Source organism: Dama dama, chromosome 20 (genome assembly GCF_033118175.1).
Source record: "Dama dama isolate Ldn47 chromosome 20, ASM3311817v1, whole genome shotgun sequence".
NCBI classification, from domain to species: domain Eukaryota; kingdom Metazoa; phylum Chordata; class Mammalia; order Artiodactyla; family Cervidae; genus Dama; species Dama dama.
Window position 1 is genome coordinate 78,086,263 of NC_083700.1, and position 12,543 is coordinate 78,098,805.

General features: G+C 38.3%; 1 protein-coding gene and 1 pseudogene across 1 annotated transcript in view; one reads left to right on the forward strand and one right to left on the reverse strand.

Moving 5' to 3' along the window:
* Positions 1-572: 572 nt before the first annotated feature.
* The window catches only part of RAVER2 (ribonucleoprotein, PTB binding 2), a 136,511-nt gene continuing 124,540 nt past the window's right edge, over positions 573-12,543 (reverse strand). Inside the window, exon 12 of the mRNA XM_061168461.1 lies at positions 573-1,661. Coding sequence (XP_061024444.1) covers positions 1,515-1,661 — 147 coding nt within the window. The 3' untranslated portion in view covers positions 573-1,514. The remainder of the gene's footprint in view (positions 1,662-12,543) is intronic.
* LOC133041237 (mitochondrial fission factor-like) lies at positions 5,954-11,111 on the forward strand (annotated as a pseudogene).

Genomic DNA, 12,543 nt, shown 5'->3' on the forward strand with positions numbered 1-12,543 from the left:
TTATAAAGTCCCTCAAATATAAGATACTTAAAGATCTGATTTCAAAAAGACTAGGATCACTGAGACCCCTCAATTTCACATCATGAATTAGTGCCTCATAATAAAGAACAAACTTAGACATTCTGGATAGCAAAAGGGTTTCTCATGCAATTTGAATACCAAGGTCTTCAGGAAATGGTGATGTCAAAAGTTATGTGCAATGAACAGTTCTTTTGAAAGGAAGCTGGATAAAACTGGGTTAAACACCTGATAATTTTTCAGCCTAACACACTGCAACCAAATAAGAAACAAAGCAGAGAGTGAGGTATAGCTTATTATCTAAGAATGGTTATAAATACTGTCACCTCATAAGACCCCTTTAGAAATGGCAGAATTGACTGCTTTACTGTGGAAATAGGGCATTTGATGACCAAAATGTGTAAATTAATCATCACTATTCTACAAAACTTAGAAACCTACGTTTCTTGCCACTTACTTACAAATCTGTTGCAAAATTTAAGTCTTTTTGTAGGTGTAAAATAAAAGGATTAGGGAATTAATGGTATTAGATCAGGAGTCTGTGAACTTTATAAAGGGCCAGATAGTAAATATTTTAGGCTTTGCAGCTACTCAGCTCTGCCACTGTAGCACAAAAATTAGCCATAGATGATATGTAAGTGAATAAGCATGGTTGTGTTTGAATAAAATTTTATGTATGGACACTGAAATATGAATTTCAAGTCATACTTTTTTTTCCTCCAAACATTTTAAAATGTAAACATCATTCTTAGCTTGCAGGCAGTACAAAAACAGGTGGAGGACTGAATTTGACCACAGGGAGCAGTTTGCCAACCCCTGAAATTATTACTAGATCACCAAAGCTACTTAAAAAAATAGCTTTTTCCCCCACAAGAGGTATTAGTGGTAAATAATATATAAGCGTAAAGCGTCTGTAGTGGTATATACCTTGGATGTCGCCTCTGTGTTTGAGTGAGAGTGCATGACTGGTACAGGGGGGTGATAATGAAGTTTGTACTTGGAGTATAACGTTACCAGTCACTGCATTTTGTACTTGCACTCTAATTCTAGGAAAAGTTCTAAAAATTTGTGAATGAGATTATTTCCAGATAAAGTAAATTGAAATGTACATTGGCTTATCAGAAATTTATTCTAAGGCTCGGGAAACCAAGAATGTTTCCCATTTTATTGCTTCACACTTCTATATATGGTGTCAAAATTATTCCCAGTCCTAAACAAGGAGTATTAGGATATGTTAATTTCTCCAATGGACTGTAATTTAATAGCACATTGATTAAGATGTATCTAATTCTAGTGGAATATGTCCTCAATTGCTGTCTCTTATTGCTACTTACTTTTTTTATTTGGCAATTCTGCCTGCTGCACAACACAGTTCATTCTGGGAAGTTATAAACCCGTAATTTAAAGGATATGGCTAGTCTGAATGTAGTTAAGGCAGCAATGAACAGCAGAGATACTGCAAAGAACCTTATGAGTTTATAAGGAGAGAACTTAACTCAGTACACTCTCTTCTTTTTTAAGTAGGTTTCCATGTAATATGCTCCTGTGCCCTGAGAATGCTGGTCAACAAATTCCACTGAACCACCTTCTGGGGCAGAGACGAGATATGATGAGCCTCGCTTTTCATTTCTTAAAGATGACACCTATTAGAAAAAGAAACCATAACTAATGCTAAAATCTAAATTAAAATTGGTTGATTTGTTAAAGATATTTATAAGAAAATCAATTCTACTTGTGATTCGGTATAAAAACAGAATAGCACGATAAACAACAAAGTTGTAAAAAAACTATACAAAAGTTTCTATATCAAAGTCACGTGAGGAACTTTTGAAAAATACAAACCAGCTTCTTAATGCCCTCTTTCCCCGACTCCCCACATTTTCGGGAAAGAAAAAGTGACACTGTAGTTGCTTCTGCTGTTCGTATGTAGAATCAGAATACCAATATTCCTCTGAGGAAGGAGTGTGGCTAAGGAATTGAACTGCATATCAAATTAGATGTGAAGTTCATCTAGTAGTAAAAGACGTGGCAAGAGAATAAACTAGTAGGTGCAAAAACTAGCAAATGATGTCAACAAAATAGCATAATGAAACATTCCAGAGAACAACAGGAGCTCCAACTTTAGTTTACAGAATAATCACCTGGAAAGCTTGTTAAAATGCAAATTTCTGAGTTCTATCTCAGATATTCTAATCCAGAAGTGTTCATGATAAGGGCCAAAATGTTCCTCACAAGTAGTCAACAGTATTCAATATGATAAATCCGATTATGTCTCACAACTCTATGACCACCTAATTCCTCTCACTTGTAGCTTTGATATTCTTTAGTAAGTTTGTTACACATAGTATTTAATATACAGCAATGTAGAAATCAGTATGGTACTGGCACAAAAACAAATATAGACCAATGGAACAAGATAGAAAGCCCAGAGGTAAACCCACACACTTATGGGTACCTTATCATTGATAAATGAGACTTGAATAAACAATGGAGAAAAGACAATCTCTACAGTAACTGGTGGTAGGAAAACTGGACAACTGGGTGTAAAAAGAATAAAATTAGAACACTTCCTAACACCATACACAAAGATAAACTCAAAATGGATTAAAGACCTAAATATAAGTCCAGAAACTATAAAGCTCCTAAAGGAAAACATACGCAGAACACTCTGACGTAAATCAGAGCAAGATCCCTCTAGAGTAATGGAAATAAAAATAAACAGGACCCAATTAAACTTTAAAGCTTTTGCACAGCAAAGGAAACAATAAACAAGGTGAAAAGACAACCCTCCAAATGGGAGAAAATAATTGCAAATGAAACTGACAAAGGATTAATCACAAGCAGCTGATACAGCTCAATACCAGAAACAAACAACCCAATTAAAAAGTAGGCAGAAGACCTAAATAGGCATTTCTCCAAAGAAGACATACAGATGGCCAACAAACATGAAAAGATGCTCAACACTGCTCTTTATTAGAGAAATGCAAATCAAAACCACAATGAGTTATCACCTCAAACTGGTCAGAATGGCCGTCATCAAAAAAACTACAAACAATAAATGCTGGAGAGGGTGTGGAGAAAAGGAAACCCTCCTACACTGTTGGTGGGAATGTAAATTGGTACAGCCACCACAGAGAACAGTACACAGATTCCTTAAAAAACTAAGAATAAAATTACCCTATGACTCAACAATCCCACTACTGGGCATATACCCTGAGGAAACCATAATTGAAAAAGGCACAAGCACCCCGATGCTCATTGCAGCACTATTTACAATAGCCAGGATACAGAAGCAACCTAGATGTCCATCAACAGATGAATGGATAAAGAAGCTGTGGTACATACATACAATCGAATATTAGCCATAAAATGGAACACATCTGAGTCAGTTCTAATGAGATTGGATGAACCTAGAGCCTATTATACAGAGTAAAGTAAATCAGAAAGAAAAATATTGTATACCAATGCATATATATGGAATCTAGATAGATGGTACTGATAAACCTATTTGTAGGGCAGCAATGGAGACACAGAACAGGCTTGTGGACAGAGGGGAAGGAGACGGACGAATCGAGAGAGCAGCATTACTGTACATGAAATAGATAGCCAGTGGGGATTTGCCGTGTGACAGAAGGAGCTCGACCCAGTGCTCCGTGACAGCCGAGAAGGGTGGGATGCCGGGGGGGGAGGTGAGGGGGGGCTCAAGAGAGGGGGGACATATGTATACCTGTGGCTGATTCATGTTGATGTATGGCAGAAGCCAACACAATATTGTAAAGCAATTATTCTCCAATTAAAAACAAATTTTAAAAAATAATGTAGAAATGACTCATAAGGAAGGCTTCTAGAAGTGCAGAAGAGCTTTCTCACATTACAATTAAAATGAACAATAATGGCCACAATTTTTAAAACCAGATTCAACTTCAAAGGGGACAGACAAGGAGTCTGTCTACCCTTCTAGATAAAGCCCTTCTCAATCACTCATGGTAATTCACCCAAGGTAAAGATGACCGAGGAGGCTCTAGAGCCCCTTTTCTTCTCCCGTGGATACACCAGATGTACACCTACATGTAAAACAATCCCTCTAAAACAGATCCAGAAGCTAGCTGAGCAGCTCTTACGTATTAAACAAATGAGAAAATACCCAAATAGTAGGAAAGGCTGAGATACACTCTCACCATACATCCCAACCCTGGCACAGCACTGCATCAGGAGAACTCCCAGTTCTTAAGCTTCTCTCTGAGCACTGACAGGTTCGGACTCCACCTCTAGTACTCTTAACTTTGAAGACTCCCACTTGAGGTACGGGTTCCCAGAATCCTTAGCCCTGAAACTACAGGGCATGTGCTTATGAGATCCACAAAGCTATAGAAAATAAACATTCTTGATGGTCACAGCTCACTGTGACTAGCCCCTCTGGGCCAGGTGCAGAGGGAGCAGGTAGAATAGTCCATTCCCTGTCTTCCCCCGAAAAAGGCTTATCCACATGTTTTAAAAGCTGCTGCCTAAGATCTGGCTCCTAATCTAGCAGGTGCTAGGGGCAACTGCAGTCTTCCCCAGAGACTGAGCAAGTTGAAGGACACCTCTCCCATCTCCTTCCAGCCCACTCCAATCACTAGCATCTTCCTGAAAGGAGTTTTTACATACTGTGCCCCAACTTTTATGTCTGATATCCAAGGAATAGTCCCTGGGTTATCTGGCTCTGACAGGCAATGGGGCTTGCATTTGTGAATTCTATAGGATTATAGCAAACAAAAATACAATTCTTAATGGATGCAGGTACCACCACCCCTACCCCCTAGTGACTGTACCCCTGTGCTCAGCACAAAGGGAACAGGTTAAAAAACAAACAAATGCCCATTTCCTTTTCTCCCTGCACAGGGCTTAACTACATACTCTCAGCTGCAGCCTCAGGGTCCAGGGTCTCATCAGCCTGCATCTAGGTGCTAACTGCAGTCCCCACCTTTGGATATACAAGTCAGCATATCCTCTAAATACGTCACTAAAAGCAAAGCAGTAGGCTCAAAGAAAATAGTCACAAAAGGTTGAAAGCCAATTAAGAGCTCAGGCTAGGCTGAGCAACACGGTTCATCTTCTACAAGAGACCATTCATTCAAGACTGGAAGAGGTGGCTGTTTTATATAATGCATAGTGACAATAAAAAAGAAACAAAGGTAATGTTCCAGATGTGCCATGAAAAATACCCAGAACAGATCTAATGAACAAAGTGACTTACCTGAGAGTTCAAAATAATGGTTGTAAAAATGCTCACCGAGGTCAAAAGATCAATGCATGAACAAAGAATTGCAACAAAGATAGAAAATATTAAAAATTCCCAAATAGAAATTAAAAAATTTATGAATATAACAAATGCAAAATGAAAATGAGACATCACCCCATACCTGTTAGAACAGTTATCATCAAAAAGTCTATAAATAATGTGTCAGAGAGTATGCAGAAAAAAGCAAATCCTTGTACACTGTTGGTGGGAATGTAAGCTGGTGCAGCCACTAGGGAGAACAGTATGGAAGTTCCTCAAAACTAAAAAAGAACTACCATGTGACCCAGCAACTCCACTCCCTGGGTTGGGAATAAACAAAAACACAAATTTAAAAAGTTATATACACCCCAACGTTCATATTAGCATTACTAAACAAGAGTGCCAAAGAATGCTCAAACTACCGCACAATTGCACTCATCTCACACGCTAGCAAAGTAATGCTCAAAATTCTCCAAGCCAGGTTTTAGCAATACATGAACTGTGAACTTCCAGATGTTTAAACTGGTATTAGAAAAGGCAGAGGAACCAGAGATCAAATTGCCAACATCTGCTGGATCATTAAAAAAGCAAGAGAGTTCCAGAAAAACATCTACTTCTGCTTTATTGACAATGCCAAAGCCTTTGACTGTGTGGATCACAATTAACTGTGGAAAATTCTGAGATGGGAATACCAGACCACCTGATCTGCCTCTTGAGAAATCTGTGTGCAGGTCAAGAAGCAACAGTTAGAACTGGACATGGAACAACAGACTGGTTTCAAACAGGAAAAGGAGTACGTCAAGGCTGCATACTGTCACCCTGCTTATTTAACTTATATGCAGAGTACATCATGAGAAACGCTGGGCTGGATGAAGCACAAGCTGGAATCAAGATTGCTGGGAGAAATATCAATAACCTCAGATACACAGATGACACCACCCTTGTGGCAGAAAGTGAAGAAGAACTAAAGAGCCTCTTGATGAAAGTGAAAGAGGAGTGAAAAAGCTGGCTTAAAACTCAACATTCAGAAAACTAAGATCATGGCATCCAGTCCCATCACTTCATGGCAAATAGATGGGGAAACAATGGAAACAGTGACAGACTATTTTTTTGGGCTCCATGACCACTGCCGATTATGACTGCAGCCATGAAATTAAAAGACATGTACTCTTTGGAAGAAAAGTTATGACCAACCTAGACAGCATATTAAAAAGCAGAGACATTACTTTGCCAACAAAGGTCCATCTAGTCAAAGCTATGGTTTTTCCAGTAGTCATGTATGGATGTGAGAGTGGACTATAAAGAATGCTGAGCACCAAAGAATTGATGCTTTTGAACTGTGGTGTTGGAAAAGACTCTTGAGAGTCCCTTGGACTGCACGGAGATCCAAACAGTCCATCCTAAAGGAGATCAGTTCTGAATATTTTTTGGAAGGACTGATGGTGAAGTTGAAACTCCAGTACTCTGGCTACCTGATGTGAAGAACTGACTCACTGGAAAAGACACTGATGCTGGGAAAGATTGAAGGCGGAAGGAAAAGGGGACGACAGAGGATGAGATGGTTGGATGGCATCACCGACTTGATGGACATGAGTTTGAGCAAGCTTCGGGAGATGGTGATGGACAGGGAAGGCTGACATGCTACAGTCCATGGGGTCACAAAGAGTCAGACACAACTAAATGACTTAACTGAATAATAAACAATTTCAAAAAAGCTGTAGAACACAAAATCAATAAAAAATCAATGTCTTCTCTATATACTAACAATGAATTATCCAAAAAACAAATTAAGACTACTTAGGAATAAATTTTACCAAGGTGAGAAATTGTACATTGAAAATGTAGGAAAGATGACACAAATAAATGGAAAGATATCCTGTGTTCATGGACTGGAGGAATTATTAAAATGTCCATACTACCCAAAGCAATCTACAGATTCAGTGCAATTCCTATGAAAATGCCAAAGGCATTTTTCATAGAGATAGAAAAATCTTAAAATCTGGAACCTGGCTGTCTGGCCAGTGATTTGCCTGGGTGTCTCTGTGTACTGGGCCAGCTGCCTCTGAGACCACCCACCTGAGTGCCCAGGGAGCCAGCAGGTGGCCCTCACCAGGGACCCTCCAGCGGGCCCAGGGGGACAAAATCCAGCATATGCATATTGAGGCAAGTAGAAAGATTTAATATGAGGCACAGAAGCAGATAATGCCAAAAAGCAAGCAGTAGTTGGTACACATTTAGAGTAGGGCAGCATTTCCTTCTCCCACTGCTGCTCAGATGGCAGAAATTAGTCAAATTCAGTATGAAACAGAATACACTGAAGGTATTAGTGAATGAGGATCTGGAAAAATTAGAGGTAGCACCACCAAATGCTGACCTGGAACAAGGATTCCAAGAAGGAGTTTCAAATGCTAGTGTGATTATGCAGTTCCAGAGAGAACTGTTGTAGCCAGAATTCCATTTTCAAGACAAGCAGATCTTGACCTTATACAATCAATTCCCTTTAAGGTTATGGCACTAAAAACACCAGATCGGGTGCTTATGCTAAGTGAGAGATCACTAAATTTTCTGGATTTAGAAAGACCTCCTCCAACCCCTCAAAACGAAGAGTCATGTAGCTGGCAATCTAAAAAGAGCACTCTGTGAGTGGAAAATGCTGTTAGCCAAAATGGCCAGCTGGCCAGAAATGACTCCATGTATGGCATTTCAAATACAGACGCAACTATTACAGGAACTTCAGAAGACATGACAGTTGTAGATGCAGCTTCTTTAAGATGACAGATAATCAAGCTAAACAGACATCTACAACTTCCAGAAGAGGAGACCAAAGAATGTGCTAAAAGAGAAATGGCCATGTACTCAATTACTGTAGCATTCTAGCTGCTTAATAGCTGGCTCTGGTTTTGCCGCTAGAGGTAACCTCAACTCTCAGAAATATTGTCTCAACAGATGGAAATATAAAGAATTTTGTATTTGTTTCTGTCTTTGCATTACATGCTGTTTCATAGTCTATGCCCTGAAAATGTTATTTCTCCCAGAGAGGAGGGGAGAAGGACTTATATTTGGAGAGGTAAAGGTAAATGTCACTTGACTATATTTACTTTTAACCAGTTCTGCCATGACACCTACTTAAAATTCTCACTTTGCATGTGATGTAAATAGGATCGAGTTTTTTTTTAAGGAATTTGTTTTTTTGCCTCATCAGTCTGCACAACTAATTATGAATGGGAGAGAAAGTGTACAGAAAATGGATTTAGAGAAATGTCTGTAAAGAAAAAAAACAGTACTTCATTTTGTCCTGTTTGTAGTGTTTTCTCAAGTACTATTAGAATGAACAGTTCAGTTAATAGACATTTTTGCATCCACATTTCAACATTAACCCTACTAAAGTCATTGTCTGGTGTCAGATTAAATAAAATCAAGCCACCCCAAGTCTCATGATCACCCTCAATAAAATAATTCCTAACATTTTCAGCAGTTTATCTAAAATGTGAGCAAAAATGTACATTTTTATTTTGCAGATGGTTTTCTATAAAGTACAGTTCTACAAAGTCCATGTGTGAATGATTTAAAAAACTGAAGAATAAGGTGCAAATGTAGTGTATTTAATAAACTGTGAAACAAAAAAATATTTTTGGAACCTGAAAAAAACCTAAATAGCCAAAGTAATCTTGAGACAGAACAAAGCTAAAGGCATTACTCTTCCTGATTTCAAACTATCCTGCAAAGCTGTAATAATCAAAACAATATGAGTCCAAAAAAAAAAAAAAAAAACCAGTATGATACAGTCATAAAAACTGACACATAGATCACTGGAACAAAATAGAGACCCTGAAAATGAACTCATTATATGGTCAATTAATTTATGACAAAGGAGTCAAGAATATACAAAAATACTGGATAGGATACCTCTTCAATAAAAGGTGTTTGGAAAATTGGATAACCATATGAAAAAGAATGAAACAGGATCACTACTTACAAAATACTGAAAAGTCAACTCAAAATAGATTAAAGACTTGAATGTACAACCTGAAATCATAAAAATCCCGTAAGAATACATAATGGGTTAAGAAGCTACTTGCCATTAGTCTTTGCAGTGATATTTTGTATTTAACAGCAAAAGAAAAGGTAACAAAAGCAAAAATAAATGTGATTACTTCCTAAAGTATACTTAATGTGATTTACTCCTAAGTAATCCTAATCCTTTTACAAACTAAAAGATTCCACACATCAAAAAAAAACCATCAACAAAATGAAAATTCAACCTATGAAACATAAGAATATATTTGCAAACCACATATCTGTTAAGGGATTAATACCCAAAATATTCTCGGAACATACACAACTTAATAGCCAACAAATCCCCAATTAAAAATGGGTAAAACAACTAAATAGACATTATTCAATAAACAAATACAAATGGCCAATAGATACATAAAAAGTACTCATTCTCACTAATTGTTATTTGTTCACTAAGACGTGTCCAACTCTCTGCAACTCCATAGACTGCAGCATACCAGGCTTCCGTCCTTCACCCTCTCCCAGAGTTCGCTCAAACTCATGTCCATTGAGTCGGTGATGCCATCTAACCATCTCATTCTCTGTCACCCTCGTCTCCTCCTGCCCTCTTATCACTGGGGAGATGCAAATCGAAACCACCTTACACAGGTTAGAAGTCTATTATAAAAAAAAGGTGAGATAACAAACGCAGGCAAATATGTGGAGAAAAGGTAATTCCCGTACACTGTTTGTTGGAATGTAAACTTGAACAGGCACTATAGAAAACAGTGCAGAAATTCAAAATTGAACTAACATTTGATCCAGCAATCCAACTTCTGAACATATTCTGATTTCCTTTGGTAACAAAATAATTAACTTGAAGTGATATTTGTACTCTCCCATTCATAAAATTATTATTCAAATAGACATGGTATGGAGAAAACCTAAGTGGATGAAGAATCTAAAGAAAATGTGGCAGGTATGTAGTGATTTGCATTTCCCTATGTATATATACATACACTGAAGTAGGAAATGGCAACCAACTCCAGTATTCTTGCCTGGAAAAACCCATGGTCAGAGGAACCTGGCAGGCTATAGTCCATGGGGTCGCAGAGTCAGACACGACCTAGTGACCGAGCACATTTACATACACACAGTGGAACATTATTTAGCCTTAAAGAAATCTTGTCATTTGTAACAACATAGATGAACCCAGAAGGCGTTATGCTAAATGAAATTTTTTTAAAGAGGTAAGAAAATGAAAGTCAATCTCATGGAAGCAGTAAAAAAGTGGTTGCCAGTGACTAGAGAGTGGGGGAAATAGGACAAGGTTAGAAAAACAGTATAAACTTTCAGTTATAAGATGAATAAAGTCTGAAAATCTAATTTGTAATATGGTGACTATAGTTGATAACACTGTATTGTAAACTGAAACTTGCTAAGATGGAAAACTTGTATGTTTTAATAAATAAAGTGAGGTAATGAATGCATTAATTTAGTCAATAAGGAGACCTCTTTCACAATGTACATGTATATCAGATTATAATTTTGCTGCATACTTTCAATAACTTACAATTTTGTCAATTATACTTCAATAAAGTTGGATAAAATAAAAATTTTTTTTAAAAAAGAGGCAAGGTAGCTCCCTAGTGGTCCAGTGGTTAAGAATCCTCCTGCCAATGCAGGGGACATACGTTCACTCCTGTCCAATAAAATTCCACATGCCTTCAGTTCAGTTCAGTTCAGTCACTCAGTCGTGTCCAACTCTTTGCGACCCCATGGACTGCAGCACGCTAGGCTTCCCTGTCCATCACCAACTCCTGGAGCTTGCTCAAACTCATGTCCATCGAGTCCGTGATGCCATCCAATCATCCCATCCTCTGTTGTCCCCTTCGCCTCCCTCCTTCAATCCTTCCCAGCATCAGGATCTTTTCCAATGAGTCAATTCTTTGCATCAGGTAACCAAAGTATTGGAGTTTCAGCTTCAGCATTAGTCCTTCCAATGAATATTCAGGACTGATTTCCTTTAGGATTGACTGGTTGGATCTCCTTGCAATCCAAGAGACTCTAAAGAGTCTTCTGCAACATCACAGTTCAAAAGTATCAATTCTTCAGTGCTCAATTTTCTTTATAGTCCAGCTCTCACATCCATACATGGCTACTGAAAAAACCATAGCTTTGACTAGATGAACCTTTGTTGGCAAAGTGATGTCTCTGCTTTTTAATATGCTATCTATGTTGGTCATAACTTTTCTTCCAAGGAGCAAGCGTCTTTTAATTTCATGGCTGCAGTCACCATCTGCAGTGATCATGGAGCCCAAGAAAATGAAGTTTGTCACTGTTTCCATTGTTTCCCCATCTATTTGCCATGAAGTGATGGGACCGGATGCCATAATCTTAGTTTTCTGAATGTTAAGCTTTAAGCCAACTTTTCACTCTCCTCTTTCACTTTCATCAAGAGGCTCTTTAGTTCTTCTTTGCCTTCTGCCATAAGGGTGGTGTCATCTGTGTATCTAAGGTTATTGCTATTTCTCCCGGCAATCTTGATTCCAACTTGTGCTTCATCCAACTCAGCATTTTGCATGATGTACTCTGCATGTAAGTTAAATAAGCAGGGTAACATTATACAGCCTTGCCATACTCCTTTCCCGATTTGGAACTAGTCTGTCATCCCATGTCCAGTTCTAACTGTTGCTTCTTGACCTGCATACAGATTTCTCAGGAGGCAGATCAGGTTGTCTGGTATTCCCATCTCTTTCAGAATTTTCCACAGTTTATTGTGATCCACACAGTCAAAGGCTTTGGCATCATCAATAAAGCAGAAATAGATGTTTTTCTGGAACTCTCTTGCTTTTTTGATGATCCAGCGGATGTTGGCAATTTGATTTCTAGTTCCTCTGCCTTTTCTAAATCCAGCTTGAGCATATGGAAGTTCACGGTTCACATACTAGGCAAAGCTAAGTCCATGGGCCACAATTACTGAAGCCTGAGCTCTAGAGCCCTTGTTCTCCAACAAGAGAAGCCATCACTGCAACGAGAAGCCCACACACCACACTGGATGAGCAACCTCCCCTCACCAAAACTGCATGCATCAATGAAGAGTCTGTGTGCTGCAACAAAGACCCAGTGCAACCAATAAATAAATAAATAAACAAATAAAAATTTAAAAAGATGATGGAAGACTGGAAATCAGAAATCCATCCACCTTGGTACTTTATTTTGATGTAGTCTACTATTGTGACAGTCCAGTAAAATCCTTCTTCACATAA